This window comes from Antedon mediterranea, chromosome 9 (assembly GCF_964355755.1).
Source record: "Antedon mediterranea chromosome 9, ecAntMedi1.1, whole genome shotgun sequence".
Lineage (NCBI taxonomy): Eukaryota > Metazoa > Echinodermata > Crinoidea > Comatulida > Antedonidae > Antedon > Antedon mediterranea.
The window spans coordinates 19,594,767-19,622,702 of NC_092678.1; the positions used below are offsets into that span (position 1 = coordinate 19,594,767).

At 32.1% G+C, this 27,936-nt stretch overlaps 1 protein-coding gene across 2 annotated transcripts; it reads right to left on the reverse strand.

The window, feature by feature from the left end:
* Positions 1-103: 103 nt before the first annotated feature.
* On the reverse strand, positions 104-27,936 carry LOC140058514 (inosine-5'-monophosphate dehydrogenase 1-like). 2 transcript variants are annotated; one of them, XM_072104155.1, is made up of 15 exons: positions 27,617-27,936; positions 26,427-26,475; positions 19,894-19,995; positions 19,680-19,754; positions 19,421-19,517; positions 17,404-17,601; positions 12,680-12,879; positions 11,872-11,962; positions 11,295-11,390; positions 10,977-11,036; positions 6,173-6,316; positions 4,028-4,172; positions 3,610-3,753; positions 2,913-2,996; positions 104-1,875 (listed from the first exon to the last, which is right to left on the reverse strand). In XM_072104155.1, exons 1-15 carry the CDS (start codon positions 27,733-27,735, stop codon positions 1,854-1,856), a joined length of 1,626 nt encoding a protein of 541 aa, XP_071960256.1. In that variant the 5' UTR covers positions 27,736-27,936; the 3' UTR covers positions 104-1,853. The 2 variants fall into 2 exon arrangements, with proteins under 2 accessions (XP_071960256.1, XP_071960257.1); XM_072104156.1 differs by lacking the exon at positions 10,977-11,036 and having other exon boundaries at positions 27,617-27,934.

The window sequence follows — 27,936 nt, forward strand, 5'->3', positions numbered from 1 at the left end:
TATATGGGCACTTCACATTTTTAGTTACATAAAGATTGATAGTGTAGGAAAGGCTTTAGATTATTCCGCTTCAAAAAATATTTTAAATCCGTTATTTACTTTTTAAATGATTTTAATGATACTTCTCTTATACAGTTGTACTTAAAACATATATACCACATATACTTATATCACAGCTGAATTATTTTGCTTAATTAAACTTCTCATTTCTTTATTTTACCACAAAAGAAATAGAATTTACTTTTAAATGTTCGATGAAAGTGTAGTAAACACACCCGGGAATGTCCACAAAAATCAAATCTTCTAGTTACATTTCTGAATTTAAGTTACTGTACACAAACATGATTTTTAGCTAAAACCGACAGAGCGCGACAAGCTTCTAAGCATGCTCACAACCCATTTGAATTACAGAGATTTTTAAATCTGACTTTATAATATGTGTAAAAATGGATTTTTTTCCATTTATAGAAAAAAAAACAAGAAAAAACAAATTGATTTTCATAAAAAAAACTAAATACATTTACAGATACCCTGAAAAATCTTGCACCATATAGAAAATGATTTTATAGCCTAGTACACGCACATTTTAACATAGCATATTGAATATTTCAAGCACCATCACACATACACACACTATGAAACCAGCTTTTTTTAAAAGAATTTGGAAGTGTGTATGTATGCATAAAAAATACAAGTTAAAGCCAATTCAGTGTATTGCAAGTCCATTTGCAGAAAGTATTCTTATTTTATCAACGTTTTATTTTTGTGTAAATGTTGTTTTTCAATCAGTATATTTTTAAAAACATTTTTTTTTCCTTCAATTTTTAATTCTAAAAATTCAATAAGTTCCTGCCTGATATTTGTTTTATTTATTTAGAAATTCCAAAATCTAACTTGCGATTTATATATATTTTGTATAAATAGGACATGAATTTTTACAAAAATGTCCTTTCATCAATACCCTAAAGTAATAGAAAGAAAACAACTTTTTTATTGTATTTATTTGTATCTAGGAATGTAACTAAATTTATTATGAAGTTATATTTTATAAGTAATGTACTGTCAAAAGCTTGGTTCCCAATAGAACGCAACGCAATCCGTAACACAAGCGAATTGACCAATCACAAGGAACGGTTCGAATAATCCATCGCTTGATTTGGTCAATACGCTTGCGTTGTGGCTTACATCCTTGTGTTGCGTTCTAGTGGGAACGAAGCTTAAAGGCCAACGCAGCATCATACGACAAGACCCGACAAAACGTCTTAACTCGTCAATCCTGTTCAATCCAGACTAGACGAGTCGTCTTTTTAGGTCGTTGGGAGAACTTGAAACCTCGTCGTACAGAGCTACCTGAGTTGGCCTTTTAAGATTTTAGCAGTTATCAATCTCGGTCCTATAAATTTACTGTACAATGAAATATATTTTCCTCTAAATATGTTCCAACATTTTTGTTTTAAACATTAAAATACAGTATCAAGCATTGTATGATACTACGGTATTTGTGTACAAATATGGAGCACATACAGTTTACATGTGTAAGCAGTATATATACAGTATATCTCAGCTCTATGAAAGATTTATTTTTATTTGCAATACACAGGTTACTATATAATGGATAAAGTTATTTGTTTTAATTGTATAACAAGATGCGCATGTTATCTCAATGGATGGTCCAACAAACTATGTCATAAAATACCTCCGAATCCGAACTTGTGATCTTTATAAATTAAATTGATTTTAATGCAATCCACCGCAATTATTAAATAAAAATTTTGAAAGGTAAAGATGCGTGTTGTTGTGCGATGATTGTCACATTCTGATTGTTGGCGTCCTCTGCACCGACTCTTTTACCCTCAATAAAGACGTTTCTCGAAGCTGGAAAAAAAGACGTTTTAATTTACTTTCATTATTTTAATTGCTGCCTTCCTGTTACCCAAAGTTGTCTGTGCATACTATACGATTGATTAATCTCTAGTAGAAAAGGTCAAACAAAGAATACAGTATCAGGGAATAATTTCGCCAGTGTAGCATAGCAAAAAGCTATACAAAACAACCTTTTTGCTACACATTTCTACAATTGTGTAGCAAAAAATACAATACAAAACTATGTTTCTTGATTAAAAAATCAGTTTGATAGCAATTTTGCTAAACAAAATTTTCAAATGAAATTTTTCCCCGAGTATGTTGCTTGGTTTTGACGTAATAATATAAGTTAATACAAAATAGTTAGAAAATGTGTTGCTGAAATGAATTTATACCCCTCCAATATTTAGGGGACACCTCAAATTAAGATGGATCATCATCATCCGTTAAGCTATTCGTCTTGGGTAGTAATCGTTTCCATGACTCTCTTTCGGTGGTCTGATGGTCTGTCATTAAGATGGATAATTTAATGAAAAACAAACTGGGGCACAGATATTTTAATACTATGGCCAACACCTATTTAGGGGAGACCTCTATTAAAGGGACACTTTGTTGGGTCCCAAGGGTGTTCCCTTATTGTAGTTTCTACTACATGTATATTATTATTTTCTTTTATGGGTTCTTCCCACTTTTATTTCTTCAAAATAGCTCATGAATAAATATACAATTATTGCACAATATTTAGTGTACGGTACGGTCAATTATTTAATTTTGTTTTTCTTAAAAGGGTATGTATAAAAACTAGTTTATCATAAAAACGTTACATTATAGATGAATTTGAATATTGACATCCAACCAAAAAAATAAACACTTTTTATCAATAAGTTTCATTCATAGTATGCACAGAAACCGCGAGTTAGAGTATGACAGCCTATTATTACATATATGTGTAAGTTTTTTTAGTAAACAATCAACCCTCGCACGCACACGCACACCCACCACAGCAGCTTTTGTCAGTATGGTTAGAAAAACGACAACGACAAACTTACGAATGCAAACTATGCACACCACCCTCTACCTGTGCGGAAACTGTGCGTTTCTCGAATCGTAGATCTCCGTCGTACATCATATCTCTGTGGGAACAATGTATAATAAACATCACCAACAAAAATTGTGGATTCATGCTAAACATAGGCTATACAATTTAATCTCTATCAGGTATTTCTACAATGTTTGTCTCTTTATACTGGGGGACCTCTCGAGTCAAGGACTGTTCTCCCAGAAGACCTAGTAGCCTACTTAAAGGCTTACAGTAAGACAGTGTGACAAAGGCGGTGTGAACTAGTACACTGGGTTAACCCCTACTCATATCGAAAGATTTAAGTTCTTTAAAGCGTAGACAAGTCTGTTTGTACTGGACCAATGATTTATAGTCTTTATCCGAGAAGACTTGTTCTACCAGCCACAAGAGTGAGCTTTAAACCCATGCCGATATTATAAACAAGTGGAACTATAATACATAGTCATTATGACTATGTATTATAGTTCCACTTGTCTAACCACTCGGCCACTCACTCGCTTAAAATCATCAAAACTAGTTCTACGATGCGGAAAGATTATTTAAAGTTATTTAAATAAGATGCATTCAAATTTATTTCTAGATATGTAATTGGCAAATACAATGCAGTATTGTTACAGACAAATTAATTTTATCTGTACTTTGGATGACGAACTTGTGTATCTTACCGAAGAGATTCAGTTGACTTGGCACCGATGTCTTGGCAGCCATGTTGGATTCCAGCGATGAGGTACGGCACAAATTTATGAATGGAACCTTTGTCTACAATCGAACCTGAAACTCCTTGTGCCACTTTTAATTTGTCACTTTCACTAAAAATAAATCGAAAGAAGATGCTTATTTGTTTTTTATTTTGATTTTGAAATAGCAGGGAAAAAAATGTCAATCTTCCCTGGTAAAATAGTGGACAAGTTGAAATGCTAAATATATCCTATTAAAGAGACACTCCTATTAAAGGGAAACCAATATTAAAGGGACACTCCTATTAAAAGGACACCCCTATTGCCATGAACAATGGATCAACATATATTATATATAACACATGGTTAAAAATATATATTATATAAGGAACCGATTCTATCATACCTAAAATATCTTGAGGCACTGGATTTGTTGGTTTCCATGGCATCTAGAGATCCCATTCCTCTGTATTTTTTTAGCCTTACACCATCAGAAAAGAAGTATTCTCCTGGAGCCTCTGTTGTACCAGCCAACATACTCCCCATCATAACTGAAATAAAATATAATGTAAATCAAAACCACACTTTGAAAGCTTTTATGGCACAAAGGCAAGAAGCAAACATTGTGGTATTCATATCCCAACATTTAGACAATACACCAATGGAAAAAGGTACTCTCCAGGGTTTTTTTTCCTAACAGCCAATGTACTCCTTATGAAAATGGAACAAAATAAGAATCAAGGGTTATGGTATCTACAGTAGGCATACACAAACTTAACACCAATGGAAAAAATGTACTCTCTATCGGCTTTTCTTCTAGCATACGTCAATAACATTGTATCATGATAAAGTAACAAAGGGTTTTTTTCCTAACAGCCAATGTACTCCTTATGAAAATGGAACAAAATAAATAAAGACAGACCACACTTTAAAGCCTTTATTGCACAAAGGTGATAACTAATCATTTATAGTATAGGCAAATCAACACCAATGGAAACAACACTACTTATCGAGAGCCTATAACATACTCTGTATCATAAAATAAATTACAAATAAACAAACTTTAAGGATGACACCTTACAGCCTTTATGGCACAAAGGTGAGACCCAAGCATTATGATATACATACTCCAAAAATGTGTTGCGTGTGTTTGTTTTGACTAAATAACACAAACAAGAAATTAATAAGGTAATCACTTGTATATTAACTCAAATCCGTGACATTCTATGATACCATATCCAACAAAGGTTATTGACATTTTGCCTCATTACCAATCAAAACAATATTCACAATAACACATTTAATTATGTTTTTGCAGACTTAACTATTTTTAGTAACGTACGACTAACTAATAACACTTTTTATAACATATTATACAGGGCAGTTATTATTATAAAAGGTCGTTCATATAAAATTGATAATACGGTACAGTTTTTATCAACAGGAGTGGAATAGTAGAACATTGTTTAATGGAATACCTTCAGGACTAAATAAACCCTGAATGTGGGTTTGCCATAATTTTAAAACATACTTTACAGTTAGAACCTCTATAAATGGGACAATTTCAGGACCGAAAAATAGTTTTCCCTGAATATGGGTTAAAAAATGTTTCCCCTTGTTTGTTTCATAGGAAAGTGTTCTACTGCATTTCCCCTTATGAAAATTGTCCCCTTACAAGGGGTGACCCCTTCTAGGGCTGTCCCCTGAATAGAGCTGTCTCAAAGCAGGGGTTCAAATGTATTTCACCTTGTGAAAATTATCCCCTTACAAGGGGCGACCCCTACTAGGCCTGTCCCGTTCATGGGCTGTCTCAAAGCAGGGGCTCAAATGTATTTCCCTTTATGAAAATTTGTCCCCTTCTAGGGCTGTCCCCTGAATAGGGCTGTTTTAAAGCAGGGGCTCAAATGTATTTCACCCTGTGAAAATTGTCCTCTTACAAGGGGTGACCCCTTCTAGGGCCGTCCCCTGAATAGGGCTGTCTCAAAGCAGGGGTTCAAATGTATTTCACCCTGTGAAAATTGTCCCCTTCTAAGGGTGACTCTTTCTAGGGCTATCCCGTTCTAGGGCTATCCCATTCTAGGGCTGTCTCAAAGCAGGGGTTCAAATACATTTCCTTTGTGAAAATTGTCCCCTTCTAGGGGCGACTCTTTCTAGAGCTATCCCGTTCTAGGGCTGTCTCAAAGCAGGGGTTTAAATGTATTTCACCCTGTGAAAATTGTCCCCTTCTAAGGGTGACTCTTTCTAGGGCTATCCCGTTCTAGGGCTATCCCATTCTAGGGCTGTCTCAAAGCAGGGGTTCAAATACATTTCCCTTGTGAAAATTGTCCCCTTCTAGGGGCGACTCTTTCTAGAGCTATCCCGTTCTAGGGCTGTCTCAAAGCAGGGGTTCAAATACATTTCCCTTGTGAAAATTGTCCCTTGAATAGGGGTGTCCCTTTAATAGGGGAGTCCCAAATGAAGGGTTATATACAGAGAGTTCATTATGGTACTGTATTTGTATCTATAATTTGTGAAAAAAAATTGTGTACCAAATTACAAAAACATAGCTTACCAGAAGATGCACCCAAAGCTAGGGCTTTTGTAATATGTCCAACCGAGGATATACCGCCATCAGCTATGACTGGAACGCCAGCTCCACTCGCAAATGCCGCAACGTTATACACAGCAGTGCCTTGAGGGCGCCCTACAGCCATCACTACATGGAAAGAAAAACAAAAACACACATGTTATTTTCAAACCGCAAGAATAACCAGGTGACATTTTGGCTAAAGAAGATGAATTAATTGAAAAGTATTTTTAACATTTGAAGAACAGATAACAAATAGATTTAATTAATCCATTAAAATCAATGATAAAACTATGGATTATAATTAATTCATTACAAACAATTTCATGTGATATTTACTATTTAGATTACTATCAGTACAACATGCAAAGGGAAAACGCAAAATGTCATTCGCTTGATACAATAAGTTGCTACGGTTTAGACGCTTGTGAATGAAATGTCAACAAATATAAAGTAGGAGTGATAGAACAATTTATATCAAAATCATGCCACATGACTAATAGTAGAGAAAATGTTTACATAAACAATCAAATCTTTTCAAAGAAGGCAGTACTTTAAAAAGTATTTTTAAACATTTAAAAAAATGTTTTAAAATATCCACTTAAAATATCTTAATTTTTCAGTTTCAAAAATGGTTTAACACATTTGAATTTTTTTACAAACAATAAAATGACCTTTCATTCATAAGAATTGTATAACATAACTTTATGGAAATTAATAAAAAGACTAAAAAAGGCAATAAAGTTTCCAGTTTCTTCCATGCAGAAACCAAAAGTATCCATAGTTATTTCAAAATTATTTTACTGCACTATATTTTGTTTACTCTTGCCTATCACTATGTACTACAGTAAATTATGTTTCAAAATGGTGGCTGTTAACACCTAATCGACAGTGTTCCGAGTACAGCAGTCTCACATTCAATACTAAATGTATTGCATATTGTAGAAAGAAAAACCATTTCTTTCACTACAAATAATACACCTTATGTATATAAACCTTTTGTATAAAATAAATTGAACTTTCCTGCACCTATAAATCAATTTTATACTTTATGATTAATGCAAACACAGCCTCATATAGTCTCACATTCAATACTAAAATGTATTGTATATTTTAAAAAAACCATTATATACCATGTATTGTCCTACTACAAATAAAACACCTTATGTATATAAACCTTTTGTATAAAATAAATTAAACTTTCCTGCACCTATAAATCAATTTTATACTTTATGATTAATGTAAACACAGCCTTATATAGAATCAGCGTGTAGTCTGAAGCCCAAAGCCATTTTTTTAAAAATCTGATTGGTAAATTGCAGGCATTCACTTATTCTTCACCAGATTAGCCATGGTTGAAAACATTTATGATAAAGGAAGGCCACACGAGAGTTACTAGGTGCAGATGTTGCTGTATGCGCAATTTAAATTGTTGTAGAGTTGATAAAACTTATAATTGCAGTAAATGATAAAACAAAGTAAGTATTTAAACATAAATGTCCAGCCTATTTGTGATAAAATAATGCAACAGCTTTATTTTGCACATCAAATTTTAAACCTGAAATTGTTTTTTTTTTGTATTTTCAGTCTTGAAAATCATGATAAGTTTTTGGAGCATATTACTACTTATGGTAGCAAAATGTGTTGTGACATCATCCAGGCAGGTCCTTGCAAGGATCCAATCACATAACACTTCCTGCCTACTGGAGATGAATGGCACATATGTCTTGCAAGAACTCTTGAAAGGTGATGCTGTCTTTATCAACATAAAAATGTTGAATTTTGTTCATTATTCTGGTTCTGTTGGATTGAGTTTTTATGAAAACACAACAGTGATTGATGTCAACCATTGGGTTGTGATTGTTGGAAAAACTGGTGAACTACTTTCAACTTTTCCATTTGATTTTGAATATCTGTCACTTGGAACTTTAACTCCTGGTGTGGAACATATCTCCTTAAGCGTCACATCAGTACCAGGGTGTTTCTATGATGTTGACGACGAAAACAAACTGAACATAGTTGCACATTCTCTTTTGCAGGTTAAAAGTGATGGTGTGAAACAAGAGGTTTGTATCGAACGGCAGCTGACACACAGCAATTCACGTTTTCACAGAAGTCTCTCGGGTTATTACACTTTTCTTCAAGACAGTACATACTTTGAGTGCTGGCAAAATTCCAAAGAACGAAATTATTTTATGACTCATTTCTGGTTGGGGTTATTCTTCTTGTTTGGTTTCATATTTACATTGTATGTTAACTTGTTCTTCTTTTATTTTTTGAGTCGCATAAGACCGATGATTGAAAGTAGAAAAGAATATTTGAGCTTACGCACTGATCTACCAATGAGCCCAAAACACTGTATATTTTATAGTGGAAATCAACATAAAGTTATCCTCTTTTTACGGTGGACGATACTATTACTAATTGTTGATTTTCTGCAATATATACCATACTTTATTGCACTTGCCTCTGACAACTTTTAACTGTCGTTTGGCAGCAATTTTTAAAACCCAGATTTCCAAGAAACTGTTTTTGGTTTTGCAAATTTGTGTTAATAGTGTGTATTTAGTTTCTGGCCTTGTTCTGGTGATAACCTGGATAAACTTTAAAAAGTGGTATGAAACTGAATACATTCAGTCAATTATGAGGAACTTTTTTATTTTAGAAAGTTTTTCTCTAGATCCAGATTTAATGTTTCGAGAAGTAAATTATGTTGGTAGATTTTCACATGTAATGACAGAAAAAGCAAAGACAGCTATATCAATCTCCCATTGGAAGCATGGGTTAAATAAATTATCAACGTACTCTGATGGTGCAAATTATAAAATCTTACTGCCGATATTAGTGTTACCCTTCCTATTTATCTATACTTGTATTACTGTTGTTAATTCAATACCAATGCTCTATTGTTCTTTCGGTTTTATTAGAAATAGTTTTATGAAATTTCGAGGTCACGGTTATTTTGTTTTATTGATCTGCCTCTTTCCTCAGATTGCATTTTTAAAAAAATTGATATCTATCTTCACATATTTTTCTGCAATTATCTGTTACTTCTTCATTGGTTTGCTGGTGAACCCTGGAACTGCTGGTGCCTTTGTAGCAGCCGCTGTAATTGTGATTGGTTACATTGTTTCAACTATAACAGGTTATTACCATGGATATGTGGATCTCTTACAGCAATTAATATTAGTATTTGATGAGTTGATCAAAGACAGTACAATAGTACAAGTTTCTGATGATAGGCTGCCCTCTGGTTATGAAATAGCTGATGGGTCAGCTTCCCCCCGTTTACAACATATTGGTAGCGATTTACCTGGTACATCGGATGCCTCAAATCAACAATCTACTGGTAATGAGATAGATGGTACATCTGCTGCTTCCAGTTTACAACCCACTGGTAATACGAGGGATGAAATAGATGGTACATCTGCTGCTTCCAGTTTACAACCCACTGGTAATACGAGAGATGAGATAGATGGTACATCTGCTTCTAGTTTACAACCCACTGGTAATACGAGAGATGGTATATCAGCTGCTTCAAATGAAACTCCTACATCTCCACCTTACAAAATCCGACGAGATACTGAAGGTTTAATTTGTATTGAAAAAACTCTTTTTGACTTGTTTGTTAAAAAGTATAGACCTAAAGAAATCCAAATTATGACTATCATCATGACAATTCTAATCATAAGCCTTGTACTTTGGCTTGGATTCTCGACGTTAATGTTCATCGAAGATGTTGGTGAGTTAAAGGAACAAATGAAATTATTTGCAGCTGTTTTTATTGCTGGCATTGTACCCTTTTTTGGAAAAATATTGGAAAATAAAGCAGAAGGGAAGAGTAGGAAGAAGATTCGTGAAAAATATATCCGGTGCGACATTGAATATTACATTGTTCATGGAAAATTTGAAAACATGGATACAGGTATTTAAACAATAACATTGATAATATTAGTGCAAGTTTTAAGTGAATAACATATTTTCAAAATTAATAAATAAAATAAACAGTATAATTATAGACAGTATTGATATAAAAATCTATAAAAATAATGGTGATTGTTAGTCAGTCATAGGGAATAAAAAATGATTGTATATAAAACTTTAAAAGCTGAGTGATAATCAATAAATGCTTGTTTTTTTAAACTCCTGAGTATTTGAATTCATTAAATCAAGTGTGGTATAGGTCTAATTTGATCATAAGTTAGACTAGGCCTATATAATGAGTTCCCAACTATTCAGTGGAATACATAGAGGGTGCTAATACATTTTCAATATTGTCTCACAAATTGGTCTCTGAAAAGTTGGCAGGTATAGTGTGGTGATCAGGATAACTAAATTTAATGTACAGTTTATGGACCTTTTGAGAGCAAAAATACAAATTTAAAAAAAAGAGGAAAATTTATTATGGTATTAAGTCAATAAATTTCCTTTAAAAAAGTCATATGTCTAGCTATGCAATCACATTGAGAAAAGGTTATACAGTAAAGCCTCTATTAAGGGGACACCTTCAAAGTTCATCTAATTAATAGGGGATAGTGTTAAAAATAAATAATTTGTTTCACTAGAAAGTGTTCCCTTAATAGATGTTCCAACAGAGCGGTTCTATTGCAGAAGTATACACTTTTGAACAGTACTTTAAAATTAAACTAAAAGTTGAACTTTGACATAAAAACACTAAAATGATAAAACAGAAAAAGCCAGGTGGAATGGAAAGTGCTGAATATAAAGGACATCATGCAACAGTCAGTCATCATATAAGTGACCGACAACACTTTGACGGTCAACTTACTCTTTGGAGTATGCTGTCCCTCGTACAGGACCACTTTTACATCCGGTTCGACAGCTGGAACTAAATTATGATACAAGTCCCTTTAGGAATTTTTTTTTGTAATTGTAAAAAAGTTTAGTATTTCTTCAATAAAATAGTCGATAGTGGTTTTCAATAGTTTAAATACACAAATGTCCCTCTTTAATGAGAAAGTGTTCCCATAATAGGAGTGCCCCCTTAATAGAGGTTTACAATATTGTTTACAAGTACTGCCCAAGTGTCCCATACAAAATGCCTGTGTAGAAATATGCAAATTATTAATTGTTGATCAACACCCACCTTCTTGTGTTATACAGATTGAACCGCTGCCCATTCCAACACGAAGGGCGTCCACACCAGCTTCGATCAAGGTCTTGGCTTGGCTTGTTGTTACAACTATATGAAAAAAAAATATATATATATGATGTATAATAAATCCACAGGCAAATTACTGAAAAATTACAATGATGTAGCTGTATAAAATGGAGGTACAAAATAAAATAAGCAAAAAAAGTAAAAGCGCTAGAAAAAGTTTGTTAGGCGGTGTGATTGAGTTGACCTCAACTCTCTCTTTTCAAAAGAGGTCAAATTCGATGCTTGAATCAATTGGGGTTTTTAAAACTGTTCAAAATAGGTGCTTTTTTTAAAAAACAAAACCTCTTTCTGTTTTGCAAGAAATTACTGTTTTTCTCAGTAGAAACGGGCCCAATGGATGAGGTGAACATTTCCGTTATTATGCTCCAACCATCTTCCGAAACATCAACACTCTCAACTTATAATTAATTTCCTTTTGGAAATACATGGTGTAGCACAAAATTAGTTATTTATTTTGTTTATGTTTCATTCAATGAATTTTGTTAAAGATGGAATAAATTACCGTTTCCTCCAACGACTTGAAGATCTGGAAAGTTTTGTTTAATGTGTTTGATCATGCGAATTTGATAAATAGAATTTCCTTGAGAAGAGTCCTATATACAAAAATAAATTAAAAGAAAAAAATGTATTATATTCAAAATGTAACATACACTATACACAAGTTGTAAACTACGTCTTTATCAAATCAACTAGCAAAACTCCGAAGATACTTAAAAACTTTTGACACACCAAAGTTGTAGAAGTTGTGGTTGTGAATGGTAATATCAAACAACTCCGGGGTTAAAAACACCAAGTTGAATGTAGGCTGACTGCAGAAACACACCAGGAAGGACATTGTGAAGGTACTGACTTTAAACACACCAGGAAGACATTGTGAAGGTACTGACTTTAAACTCTGGCGTAGTTACTGTAGGTAAAAAGGTTATCCTCACACGATAAATCATTGCTTGAGTTTTATTTTAAAATACTTTTAATAAATATTTGTACAAAATATTTAGGCAGGTCTAAAAAGTATTTAAAAATAATTATTAAACCAGAAATATACTAAATATATAAAAATGATTCTAATGATTGTCGCGAATAAACAGAATAGAGGGCAGTATTTACAATTTAAAAATAAAAATGTTGGGTTGCAACTAGGTGGATATGAATAGAGTCTCCCTAGAGTTTGTCGCCGTTGTGAATGGTCACTGACCTCAGAATTGCTTCGGGGTTCCTCCAGAGTAATGAATGCGGAGTTTGATTTGAAAGTACTGTATATCATTGAAAATTGTCTATAGATTATCAGGAATATTTGTGAAGTACATTACCAAGACGACAACATCAACGCCAGCATTGACCAACATTTCTAAACGTTCCTTGTCATCGTCTCTTGTTCCAATAGCGGCACCAACCAGTAGCTGTTTCCTTTCGTCTTTAGAGGCAAGAGGAAACTCACGATGTTTCTTCAAATCTGTCCTGGAGATTAGAGAGACTAGTTCATCTTTTTCATTGACTATTGGGAGTTTTCCTGTAAAAGAACAATATATGTCTGTAAATTTGAAACGATAAAGATGAGGAAACCTGTGATAATGAGAAAAAGTCCCCCCAACCGAGATTCGAACTTGGAACCTTCTGCTTGATATGCAGATTTCCTAACCATTAGACCACTAATTAGGTAAACTTTTACCCTTTTATACTATCACAAAGAATGGATAAAACATAGAACATTGAAGATTTTACACAGGTGCGATTGTTAAAGGGTAAATCAGACAAAAAAATGTGATGTCCATACTGAGTATATTAGACATGATAATGTCCTGTCTCACTACCATATTTGGGCACATCACACATATTTTGTCATGAACTAGTTTGATAGTGTGGACAGAGTTTAAAAGAGCCTATCTGAGTTCATCCCACAGTTTCTTGGCATAGTGTGAATAGAGAAAGCTCAGTTATTTTCTCTATACCCTTATATATAATTAACAGCTGCTTGCTTTTGTATTGTGGAAGAAATCTCATATACATTTATCATTGATTTGCCATCAATCATTTTAGGTGGAAAGATGTGGCAGTACTCACTCACAATTTAAAGTGAATATGTAATATATTTAGCAAGCTTTTTGGGGGGTAATCATACAGACTGTCTTATATTACAGTGACTTTCTTATTTAGTTTAGAGTGAAACAAATTTAAATCATACAGGTTTACTGCAGTAAAAGAATGTAGTTACTGCAATGACTACAGTAGAAAAAGGAGCTTTTAGTAAAAAACTAATTTCTATAGTGGATAACATAATATGGAAATATTATTGACTTTACTAAAGTAAAATAAAAATGTGTATTTAAGGGAAATATTTCACACACTGACTGGTCAATATTCAATCAATAACTATGTGAGGATACAGTATGTTAAGAGAAACAATTTTCTCTTTCAATGGCCACATACATTTACTAATACTGGATCATTTATTCTTTCTACTGCAGTAACTATAGGTATATTCTGAACAATACTGAGCACGCTCACTACTAAATTTCAACGCATTTGCGTTTTGCTCTTATAATTGCTTCCCATCCTACGTATGATGAACGATCACGTAAAAAAACATGACAAGACTATACGAAAACTACTTTAGCTATCAACACAGGCACGGTCGTACATCGTTATCCGAAGTGCAATTATTACGCAATATACACAGAAAGGCACTTTAGCTTTCTGATGATTTCCAGCTAATTGCCAATTACTCTACATACACTCTGCACTCTAGAAATTGAAAATTATTTCTAAGGACTCGCAGTACTAGCTTTAAACTTTCCTTTAACCTTTTAAATTAATTGTTTATCAGTATTTTCTATTTAAAGGGGATGCTTTTAAATTTATTTATAATAAGAGGGTTTTATTTCTGTATGTATACACCAGTATAATTTTATTAAATTCTGTTGAAGGACACTCAGTACCTTTAACCTTTAAGTTTTAAATTAATTGTTTTACATTATTTTTCTGTTTTAAAAGGGATCTTTTATGTTATGTTGTAGCAGTTTTTTTTGTAAATTCTATTTTTGAAGAACACTTAGTATCTTAACCTTAAAGTTTTAAATTATTTGTTTTACATTATTTTTCTGTTCTTAAGGACTTTTGTATATTGTACCAGTGTAATTTTTATTAAATATTTAAGGACACGCAGTACCTTTAAGCTTTTAAATAAGTTATTCTAGTTTAGGAAGGAAATTTATTTTTACATGGTATCTATTTAAATTTTTTTTTTTTATTCTGTATAAATATGCAAAAGAAAAACAAAACCGACACAGCGGTATCTATTTAATTTGTTGTATTTTGTAATATTAGCTATTTTGTTTTCAGCTCAAGTCTAATTTATTTTCAGAAGGTATAAGATATTTAATTGAATTTATAAAGCCACTAAACTTTTGAAAAAAATGTTTTATTTTGTTTTTCAGCCTGAATACTTTACTAGACAAGTTTAATTGATTTTCTATTCTTTTTTTCCATCGTTACTTTATTTTACAGTATTTTTTCAAGTTATTATTCATTTTTCGGTGTGAATAGGTATCTTACAGAACATGTTGAAATGCAAGAAACTCGGTTCATTCACAAATAAAAAGAAAAATTTGTATTCTTTTTTTAAACTTGTGCCAAAATACACCCTCTGTGGCAATATTTTGTCAAGTACTTCACTCAGTTTCTGAGTACTTTCATTACTATTTTATTATTTTTTTTTTATAATTAGAAAACAATTAATGTATGGTTTACAATGGTTACACTAATAATTCTATAACTCGCACAAATTTCGAAATACAGTACTAGTAACTAGACTCTTATCTATATATAAATTTACGTAAGGGCAAAATTCGGTAAATCGCGCCTTACTTCTATAATTTTTACTCGATGGTATATAAAGTTGGTTCGTACTTTCGGTACTGATTTTAACCACCTGATGTAACCCTGTTTACTAATTAAATTAAGTTAGATAATTAGTTATTGACGATTAAAACGAATTTAGGTTCAACGATTTGCCCCAAATAGGGGTGTTTTCCGATCGTGGTATACACTGTCTAATGGATGTCCATCTTGAAAAATACCCGCCACAAAAATGCGAGGAGGCTTCGCATTTTCCTATCTCCTCCTACGATAATTGTTTTTAATAGCTGAAAACCGGTTGAACAGTTCGAGTACAGCATCATAATGTTGAAGACAGGCCGATTTTCTTTAAAAAATACTATTTTGATACATTTAATATACGTTTTTACAAATGTATTGATTTGTGATGAATGGAACATTCCAAATTATTTGGTGTAACCATACAGGTATAGATTTAGATTTATGGGCCCCCTTGGAGAATAAACATAAATAGTATTGCAATGCTGTACAATACTGTTAAGGTATTAACCTCTTTTGATCGCAATTTGAATCGCAAATTTCTTACTGTGAGTGTTGGTACTGTTAGATGTAATATAAAAATATATACAAATAAACTTTATTACTGTGAGTGTGGGTAGGCCCTACTGTTAGATTATAAACATATAATATACAAATAAACATTCTAAATTATTTGGTTTAACCATAGAGGTATAGATTTAGATTTATGGGCCCCCTTGGAGAATAAACATAAATAGTATTGCAATGCTGTACAATACTGTTAAGGTATTAACCACTTTTGATCGCAATTTGAATCGCAAATTTCTTACTGTGAGTGTTCTGTTAGATGTAATATAAAAATATATACAAATAAACTTTATTACTGTGAGTGTGGGTAGGCCCTACTGTTAGATTATAAACATATAATATACAAATAAATAAACGTTATTACTGACAGTTGCTTCTCAACGTTTGTATTAATTAATAATTTAAAAATATATAAACGTCGTAGTGGTGTATCGTTACATGTACTTTACTATTTCATATCAATCGACTATGACAGTGAGAGTTTTAACAAAGTACCGTATTAAATCGTAAATGTTTTACTGTATTTAGTGGTATATTATTTATAGGCCTATAAAACATTAAAAACAATATTTCGTTACTGAGTGGATAAGAATATATTTTAAAATGTTTCCTCTTTGTACCTATCTTCTTCCCCCATCCCTCAACCCTTAATGTTACATACAAAACACAAATTGGGTTTGTTTAAATGAGTCCAAATAAAAAAATTTGACTCATTTTGTTTTTCTCTCGGAAGTAATTCCCAGGGTGCTAATTTTTGTTGACTACATAAATCATTGTGTATATTTATTCGTTTCTGTAAACGACAATGTATTATAGTCCTGCGGTACGTACATTTGAAATCTCCATTTTTTTCTCGCTGGAAATACTGTGTATTCGAGAACCATCTGTGGGCACGACCTAGATGGTACGCGAGCGAAGCGAGCGTGCCATCTAGTATTTACAATTTGTCAAGTATAATAATATATCCAAATAATGATTATATTGGTGAAATGGAAGTGCATTATGTTTTTGTAATTACAATTTCAAGATTATGTTTTTTAGCATTATTACTTTTTACTACGCAATAGTGGAGTATGGTAATAAAAAGCATTAAAAATCGATGATTTCCAAATGAAAGCCAATATCAAATTTTAATATTATAAGATAATTATATTGCTCTGATCTCTCAAATCAATAATATTAATATCTGAAACCAGCTTACTTGATACTACAGTACCTAGATGATCAAGAGATGAACATACTGTATGATGGTTTAAAATAGGCAACCAGTACAAAAACCAACCATGGTATTGGTAGCCTATTATAAAGTTACTGAGTTCTGTTTACTTTGATAAACATAATAGCCTATACTATCATTGAAGAGCATGTTATATAACTCGAAAATACCACTCTTCATAAATGGTAAAGTCCACAAACCATGCCCTGAAGTGAGAGCATTCTCACAACATTAGGCTATTGTCGGCTTATCCAGGTATTTAAGCTACTGTATAAGCACAACAAAAATACTTATAAAAAAGAACTTAAAAAGAAAAACATAAAAAACATGATTTTACTAAGAGGATATACAACCAAAATAAACCATTGGAAATTGTACCTTTCTTAGACTTCTGCAGCATGTCATTGGCTTCTTTTAGTTTTATTCCGGAGGAGGCAACCGTTAATAACTCGCGAGGAGTCATAACCTCGCTTAGTTTAACATTGTACTGGTCACGTGAAAGAAAGTCGATGTCACGCGCTGTTACGATACCAAGAAGTTTTCCCCCCATGTGCCCATTCTCTGTGATTGGAATTCCTGTCAAGAATAAAAAAAATAAAAACGTTTTTAAGATTATAGATCAAGGTTTTTACTGTACGTAATGGAAGTTTTATGTAGAACCAAGCCAATCTAACAACAGAATGTTGAGCTCCGGAGATCAAAGGGTTTATCTATGGCTGCGACATGCCCTTTAACATATAATGTGCTGCCAAGGCAATCTAACAACAGAATGTTGAGCTCCGGAGATCAAAGGGTTTATCTATGGCTGCGACATGCCCATTAACCTATAATGTGCTGCCAAGGCAATCTAACAACAGAATGTTGAGCTCCGGAGATCAAAGGGTTTATCTATGGCTGCGACATGCCCATTAACCTATAATGTGCTGCCAAGGCAATCTAACAACAGAATGTTGAGCTCCGGAGATCAAAGGGTTTATCTATGGCTGCGACATGCCCATTAACCTATAATGTGCTGCCAAGGTAATCTAACAACAGAATGTTGAGCTCCGGAGATCAAAGGGTTTATCTATGGCTGCGACATGCCCTTTAACATATAATGTGCTGCCACAGATAACTGTCTATAACTTCGCTTGTCATTGGTTAAAACGCTTGCGTTGCGTTTACGTCCTTGCGTTACGTTCTAGTGGGAACCAAGCTTAAAGGCCAGGTGCGGGCAAACAATTTCTACTGATCATCCAATAATTATCGATCTATAGTTTCCCCTATGTTTCATAATTTTTGGGATTTTATTTGTGTTACACAAGCTTGTTGAAAATAAACACTTTCTTATCAGTGGGGGGATAGTTCTAATTACACAGTAAAATCTCTATTCTTTTCTACACACATTTTGTAAATAGAGAGGCATTTTAAAAAGCTATGAAAAATAAACGGTGTGGTAAAAAATGTCATCAGATGACTAAATATAGGTAATATAACTTGAATATTACATTTCTGATATTTTTATTCAACTTCAGATTTTTATTTTCATGCTATAGCAAAAATTATCAACCGTATATCCACCATCTTTTTTCACCGTCTAGGGAGTCACCAGACATGTTATTACATTAGGTTAACTACCTAACTACTGAAGAAAAGTCTTCCTGGTTTTTATGGAAGAATTTTGCCAAATTTTGTATTTGACCATATTAAGGGAAATTCATGTTTTTTCGTCTCGATTTATGTTACAAATATTTGATTTATGTACAATTAACCAAATATTATATTTAAAATTCATGCCTGTACCTAAACTTTAAGATCAATGGACTGTCAAGAGTTCCTATTTTAGCAAGGCAAGCTCATTGTCCTGTTGTCCTGTTGTTAGAATGCCTTGGTAGAACCCCTCCTTTGGGATACCCCTATTACATGAATGAGAGGATATCATTACGATACGAGTAAAACAACTCTATTCAGAAGATACTTTTTGGGGGATCCTGGAGTTGCCTTAAAGGGATCTAACACATATTTTTGTAGCAATTTGTGGTTTTATGTTGATTGCTACTGTTACTGTATACTGTATCTTTTTAAATTTTAATTACAATTTCAATCTTTGCAGCAGATTGCGATAACGTAATATAAATTTAATGAAATGAACAACCATCTGCTGTCTATCTAAAAGTCTACCTGCCTTTTATGTTAATTGTTTATAGGTGATTATTGATCACAAACTACAGTACAGTACAGTGCTATAATAAAATATGTTTCTTTATCTATCAGGTTTCCTGAGACCCCATTCATAATTTTCTTGAAACATTGTCCATATAATTATTTTATTGTGATTTAATGAATAAATGTATTTGTATTGTGAATATACAGTAGGCCCTACATTTGAAATACAAATGTCAAGTAATACTTTTACCTGAGAATCCGTTTCGAGCCTTTGCTGAGAAAACGTCCGCTACCGTGTTGTCCAGCCCCATCACAACTGGATCGAGGATAAATCCTTGCTCGTATTTCTGAAAAATGACATTTAAACTCAATGATATTGATTCCCTGACTATATAGTCATAATGCATGTTTATTTTTTTCTTAACAATGAAATAGAAATGTTAAGAAAAAAGTAGAGAGAAAAAAAAAAATAAAGAAAAAAATTACTTAAACTTTTAATTTTCACTTACCTTAACTTTGCGGACTTCGTTAGATTGAAATTCAGGAGTACAATTATGATGTATGATACCAATACCGCCACAAAGCTAAAGGAAAATAATATTTATAAATTGGTAATGTACAGTGTTCCTGAAATCTGTAAAAGGGAACAGTAAAATTAGAAGAGAAATTCCTTGGTTTTAGTAAGTAAAGTTAATTAATAGATAAATAATTTAAAAAACTTACGGCCATGACAATAGCCATAGATGACTCTGTGACGGTGTCCATTGGCGATGACACGAGTGGCGCTTTTAAGCTGATATTTCGGGTCAATTTTGAGGTCAAGTCCTGTAAAAAGAAAGGAATGATGATGTGACATGTCATACTTAATCATTCAAATTTTTACGCTGATTGCCAAGGAAAGCTAAGTGAATTTTTCACTGTCTTTCTCAGCGGTGGTAATTCTGCTAATCGAAAAACATAAACACAATATTTACAAAGACTGACGTTTGAATACAGAACAATACAATACACAACTGAATTAAATATGATAGGATTATTAAACAAAGTACTGTCAAACCAGGTTCTATTGTGTGTCTCTATACTGTAATACTGTAAAGTCAAACATGAGGCCAAAAGTAACAACAAATAACAAAACTACAGATATATTTTATCTGTATTTTATTGTTAACCGTTTTTTAAGGTCTTGTGCTCTGTATCAAACTAGTTGGGCAACAAAAAAGTGTGATATGCCCAAATATGTTAATATGACATTTTGTTAAAAAGTTGAGCAATGTAATTATTATTAAATTATTATTAAAATTCATATCCATTTTGACAATAAAGAGATAATATAGGCAAATCACATATTTTGATCGACAAACAATTTTGGACAGAGCTTTAGAGGATAGAATACTATAAAGCTCTGTGTATGCATTGAAGAAATTACACAAACCATGGTGTTGGTAGTCTATGAATACTGTTTGCTGTACCTGGATAAATCGATAATAGCCCTTTCTTCTCGAAGAGTAAAATATAAACTCGAAAAGTAAATGGTTTGTGGGGAGGCTGCTCCCATCTGAGGGCAAAGTTCATGAACTATATTATTTGTGGAGAGGAGAAAGGGCTATTGTCGGTTTATCCAGGTAAGCTAGGCACGAAATAGACTGGTGGATTTTTTTAGGAACTAGTGGACATACAGTATTATTTCATAAGAACATTAATTGTGTTTTTTAGTTCATTAGTAAAGTCAGGTTTAGACGGGGGTTTACACTACTGCAAGAAGATAGCAAATGTTTGCTTTGATTTTCCCTTATCGATTCCTGAAATGGAAGATCAGTGTCTTCATGACAAGTATGACAGGCTTAGGAAAACAATCTGCTGTACATATAAGCGGGCTAAGTAAGCAACACAGGTATTCCAATTCAATTAACCTATCAACTATTAAAAGCCTCTAAAGGCAATGTAAAACAGATCTACTGCATAGTTTAAAGGCCAGGAGGTGCGGGCAAAAAATTTCTATTGATCATCCATTCTAATAATTATCGATCTATAGTTTCCCTATGTTTCATAATTTTTTAAATTTTATTTGTGTTGCACGAGCTTGTTGAAAATAAGCACTTTCTTATCAGTGGGGGGATAGTTCAAATTACACAGTAAAATCTCTATTCTTTTGTACACACATTTTGTAAATAGAGAGGCATTTTAAAAAGCTATGAAAAATAAATGGTGTGGTAAAAAATGTTATCAGATGACTAAATATAGGTAATATAACTTGAATATTACATTTCTGATATTTTTATTCAACTTCAGATTTTTATTTTCATGCTATAGCAAAAATTATCCACCGTATGTATATCCATCTTTTTTCACAGTCTAGGGAGTCACCAGACATGTTATTACATTAGGTTAACTACCTAACTACTAAAAAAAGTCTTCCTGGTTTTTATGGAAGAATTTTGCCAAATTTTGTATTTGACCATATTAAGGGCAATTGATGTTTTTTTGTCTTGATTTCTGTTACAAATATTTGATTTATGTACAATTAACCAAATATTATATTTAAAATTCATACCTGTACCTGAGCTTTAATACAGAATGTTCTTTTGAATCTTGGGTTTTTTAAAGCAAATTTATTTGCAAGACTTTATGACAGACAGTGATTAATTTGTTTTTTAACTTTAAACTAGCTGTTTAACTAGTTAATAATCTTTTAAACTTACTAAATACTATTAAATTTCTTATTTAACTACTTAGTTAGCAAATTAACTACTAATATTAACTAAACTAGTTATGTACTATTATAGCAACTTAAATAGTTATCTAGAAATGTAACTATACAGTAGTTGCAATATTAGCAACTCAACTAGTTTTATATGTCAGTTAATACTAAATAGTTAAATTTAACTATACTGTTGACATACTGTACTCTCTACAGTTAGTTAACAACAGTTTTAGTAACTACTGTAACTAGTTACTTAGCAACTTTTTGGAGGTTTACATACAGAGATTGGCAATACCTTTTTAACTAATTGTATTTAGTAAACTTACAGATACAGTGACTGTCCCCCTAAAATAATATATTTTATAAATTGCAATCTTCATTTTTTACATTTTTGGGGAACAATACATTTTTCTAGACAGTAGTACTACTAGTACTTCATTAACTAGATATAACCTAAACTACAATTAGTAACTTAAACTAGTAACATTGGGATGTATTGTCCCTTGAAACACAAAAAAATGAAGGTCAAAATATTCTAAATTTAAAGTGGCCATATCAAAGTAATATTAAAGTTATTCACTTTAAGTCGAAAATTTAAGCCAAAACAACAAGTTTACGTAATTAACAGGTAAATTAGTTTGATTACATTTCATCTGGAAAATCGTCACGACTCGTCGAAAGTAAACAAAGATTTCAAACCATGAGTACGCATTATGCATATGCTAAATTAGGATTGTTTACAACTCGTCAGGGTTAAGAAGGTATTTTCACACAGATCATGAGGAAGTTTTATGATTATGCATACAGAGTAGCCAAACAAGTGCGTTGCATTATGGGATATGTTTTGATTGAAAACTTTGACTGGAAGTCAAAGTTATTTTTTTAACCAAAAAACGTCTGTATTTCAGTAAAAAAAAATTTTTTTCACAAAATTTTTGGAGATAGTTAATAACTATTATGATACTTCAAAATGACCCACCTTTTTTCGAAATCTTTTATTTTTTATTTTTTTGGAATTAGTCAACTTTAAGGGACAATACATCTTTAATTAATAACTAGTTTATGAATTAGACTTTTTTTTCTTCACTCTTAACTTATTAACAGAAAAATGTACACACAGGTTTTAAGAGATAGACAATAGCTTGTAATTATTACAATTCAGATTCATTTACCAATATCGGTATTTATTTCATTTATATCCTGAAACTATTGAAATATAATTTAAATAATTTTGATAAAGAAGATGTTAGTTATGTTATTATACTGTAATTTTTTATCCTAAATTATATAATTATATATTCTAGGTTTATTTTTATTTTTTTAGTAATGTGTTTTGTTGTGGGTCCCTACGAGACAAGTTTTTAACTTCTAGAAGGGATCCATGATATTTGACTACCAATTACTGCTTTATCTATGTTCACTTTAATATCTTTTTTTCTATTTTGTACATATTCATTCATTATTATCTAAAAATAAATATTATCTGAATTATCTGAAGTTTATCAATAATGATAAAGGCAAATTAAATCTCTTCTTCAGAGTGCTGTATTGTCAATGTCAGGTTTCTAATTTAAATAATAAACAAAATAAATGGTGAATCCATTCATGTACAATAGTTTATTTATAACACTGTAACAGTCTGGTCAAGCTATTGTTTCCGATAGTGTAGCATAATACATGATACTGTACATACATCTCATAATTAAATTTCCTATATTATTAATAATAATTTTGTCTAAATATAAAAAGACTTTCTTCAACACTGAACAGTATATATTTTGTTTGTATTGTAATGTTATCGTAATGTATACAGTACGTACAGAGATCAGTAAAAACAGTATTAAATGAATTTTCTATCTTAAAGGCCAGGTGCGGGCAAAAAAATTCTATTGATCATACATTCCAATAATTATCGATCTATAGTTTCCCCTATGTTTTTTGGGATTTTATTTGTGTTACACGAGCTTGTTGAAAATAAGCACTTTCTTTCTTTCTTATTTCTTAGTTCAAACTACACAGTAAAATCTCTATTCTTTTGTACACACATTTTGTAAATAGAGAGGCATTTTAAAAAGCTATGAAAAATAAACGGTGTGGTAAAAAATGTTATCAGATGACTAAATATACAGTACTGTAGGTAATATAACTTAAATATTACATTTCTGATATTTTTATTTAACTTCAGAGTTTTATTTTCATGCTATATAGCTAAAATTATCCACTGTATATCCACCATCTTTTTTCACCGTCTAGGGAGTCACCAGACATATTATTACATTAGGTTAACTACCTAACTACTGAAAAAAAGTCTTCCTGGTTTTTATAGAAGAATTTTGCCAAATTTTGTATTTGACCATATTAAGGGCAATTGATGTTTTTTTGTTTTGATTTCTGTTACAAGTATTTGAATTATGTACAATTAACCAAATATTATATTTAAAATGCATGCCTGTACCTGAGCTTTAAACTCACAACAACTCATTATATCATTAAATGAAATGTCAGAATATATAACGGTAGAACTCAAAACAATGCAAGAAGTGGTGTAATAGTTGAGCACTCACTGGTTCAGAGTTTGTTTTTTTTAATAATTCTCTGAGAAATACTAATTCTACTTAAAGATAATATCGTTCCATCCGATTAAATCATAGGCAAATGATTGCATCACATGTTATACATGTATCATGTTAATAACATGATACATGCGTTACGTGTGATGTGATGTAATTGTAACAACGTTATGGCTACTGTAAGGTTGGACGCTTTGGTCTTTAATACAGGCATGTGAAACAGTACATGTAACAGTAACACTGTATTACAAGAATTTGCCTTTTATACTGGATAAATTAATCAGTTCTGAGTACCAAGAATCTATTAAATCCTTCCAAGTTTAATTTCATTCAATTAATCAAACTTTAAATAAATTAATTAAGTCTCTGCAATTGCACAAATTTAATGTAAATTTTGCAATTTAAAACATTTTAAAATATTCTTATTCTTCATTGCCAATCAAAACAAAAACAACAAACAAACAACTACAGAGTCTGTGGCAGGAATCTTCTAGAAATAAATCTATAAAATGTACAGTGATGCAATGATGTTTAATTAAAATTACAATTCTAAGGTCCTTGAATAAAGTAAGAATTTAATGAATTAAAAGAGGTTTAGAGAAGTAGGAATTTGAATAACATAAGTAGCAACAAGGCCATTTAAGATTACAGAAAAAAAAATCAATATTTTCAATACAATACCATTCTGAAAACAACGTACAGTACTTGTTTAAAGCTGAGTCTGCACTTCTATCAAAAAAAGTGTGATGAGCCTAAATACGGTTGTGATATGCCCAACTATGGTAGTTATATGACATCACCATGTCCATACTGTATATGGGCACATCACATTTTTTTTTGTCAGTCAATTCTCTTTTGAATTTCCAATACTTCAGTTGACTCTGCGTCATTTTGGTTGATAATAAATCTCCGAACTCAAAATTTAAATGTCAAATAAATTAATGACATTCAATATCCAAGTCTTTGGTTTAAACAACAGTAAAAAAAAGGACAATATCATAGTAGAATTGGTATAAACCATTAGGATGTGTTGTCATTGAATTATATAAATTTCATTAGAAAACATTCGACTGGTTGGCATGGTTACTGTAAAGCGAGGTAGTAATAAATAATAGTATTGCAGTACAGTAATTGCACATTTTGGTGGAAAACTTTAATTATCTTAATAATTGCATTGAAAAATATCTTCTGGTCTAGAATTTTTTGTGGGAATCATTCCTAATCATCCTAATAATGGAAAAACAAACATCATCTTAAGCTCTGCCTGGACTATCAAACTTGTGATGTGATAACAAAATGTGATGCGTTTTTATACCAATATACAGGTATGGACATGATGATATCATCAACTAGCATATTTGGGCATACAGTATCACTACCATATTTAGGCATATCTATCACTTTTGTTTTTTATAAACTTACTAGTTTTGAGATAGTGTAGACATTGCTTTTAGCTCTCTACTAAGGATATCATCGTGGAAGACATTTATAACTCTGAAAGACCAATTAACCCTGAAACACTAATTAACCCCGATAGACTACAATAAACTCAGATAAAGAAAAGAGCATAGCAATAGTAAATTGATTAAAATTAATTATCTTTAATCAATATGATTATTATTAAATCAAAACATTGAACAAACAACTGTTTTCTGATTGATATTATAACTCAAAAGTGTCCCTTTAATAAATATAATATGTTCACTGAACAGGGGTTGTTTCTAGTGACTATAAAACATACAGTATGTACATATATTATACTCAGTAGAGTAGGAGAAGACAAAATGTTATAAGGTTGATTAAATCCTATCTGCCAGTGATTAAGCAATGTAGAAAATATCACAAATATTTATTTGTTTTTCAAATGGTAACACAAATTCATCATCCAAATGATGGGAGACCATTGTCTCAAACTGCTCATCAACACTACAGTAAATTTAACAATAAAAATATTTAATATTTTATTAGAAAAAATCAAATCTTACCACTTCTTCTGCAGCGAAACCTATATAACCCGGAAGGATGAGAAAGTCACTATAAAAAAAATTATCATTAAGTCATTATAATTAAAATTCAGTTATTTTGTTTAATTTATCTTTTTTAGCACCCTCAATTTTTAGTCGCGTGGAAGCGACTCTATAGTTCACTATGTCTGTCTGTCGGTCCGGTATCACACTATGCGTTTTATCGGCTTTTTGACCTTATCTTGATATCAGTTTAATCTAGCTAAGTAAATTTTTCACAGTATATTCCTTATGGCCAGGAATCGATGTGGTTATGTTTTCACGGTGCGCAATAAAAAATTACGCGGTCTACGCACGATTTAACGAAATCACGTTTGTAATCATATCTTCACAACCATGAATCACAATTAAATAAAATTTGGTACTCATAAATTTCAGGGCATAAATCATCATATGGCAATACAATTACGTGCGTAGCGCATGTAACGCATGCGTACGCGCGCTTAAAATTTTCAAAAATTATTTTCGATGAAATAAGAGTACGTTTCAGGCCATTTTAAGCGCTTACAAAATTGCCATGAGTGCGCAGATTTTTGCGCGCGCACTGCACGTTAAATGTTATTGCGCACTCTTTTTGCCCGATTCCTGTTTTCTTGACTTACTTTTCAACTCGAAATTACGTTATACGAGCACGTCAAAAGTGACAGGCTACGCACGTGTAAATTAAAAAAATATAACTGTTTTTAAACATTTCAACATTTTTAAACATGTTCAGTAATTTCGGTCAGTTGGTAGGTTGGTCGGTCGGTCGGTCGGTAAACACTAAGCACGCGACTGCAGCCATCTATATGGCCTTGTTTTTATAAGCATTCCTTAATAACTCAAGTCATGTCATGTAGGTCTAGGTTAGGACGACAGGTAGGCCAAATAAATAGCATAACAAAACCTGGAAGCCCTTTCCTACAATAAAAAGGCCTAAATCATCTGTAACTAGCCTATCTAGGGCCAGGCCTAGCATAGACCTACTGTCTGTAGGCCCTAGGCCTGTATGCCACATTAGAAACATGTGTTTGATTTGATTTTTGGATCTTTTTAAAACTTGTTTTGTTGGATTAAAATTAATATCACAATTCACGAGGCATGTATATGCCTAGGCATATATACAAGGTTAAACTTAGATTATATTGAAAACACGGACATTATTTACTTACTTGTAAGTTAGGCCTTCATCAAGGAAAAGCTCTGCAGCTGTTACACCGTCTTTTGTAGGCGGTGTTTTGTTGCTGCTCCGGCTTTTAGTTGTTCCATTTGCCAGGCTACATTCTGCCATTTCTATATACGCTAATATATTGGCCTAGATAAACCGGAATGTTACTTAAAAAAAGGATTGTTCTTTCGGCAGCTTTTACAACACGAATGCTTTTCGAAAGTTAAACGAAATTCAAGTTTATCTGTCTGTAAGAAGAGCAATCTGTAGGCATAATAAGCTAACCTCATTAACCATGCGGGATTAGTTTTCGACTGAATAACC

Coding starts and splice junctions, on each gene's coding strand:
- LOC140058514 (XM_072104155.1), bottom strand. CDS start 27,735: ATGGCAGAATGTAGCCTGGCAAATGGAACAACTAAAAGCCGGAGCAGC. Junction 19,755..19,893: donor CTATGGCTATTGTCATGGCC/GTAAGTTTTTTA, acceptor ATTTTCCTTTAG/CTTTGTGGCGGTATTGGTAT. Junction 17,602..19,420: donor GGCTCGAAACGGATTCTCAG/GTAAAAGTATTA, acceptor TATTCTTGACAG/GAATTCCAATCACAGAGAAT.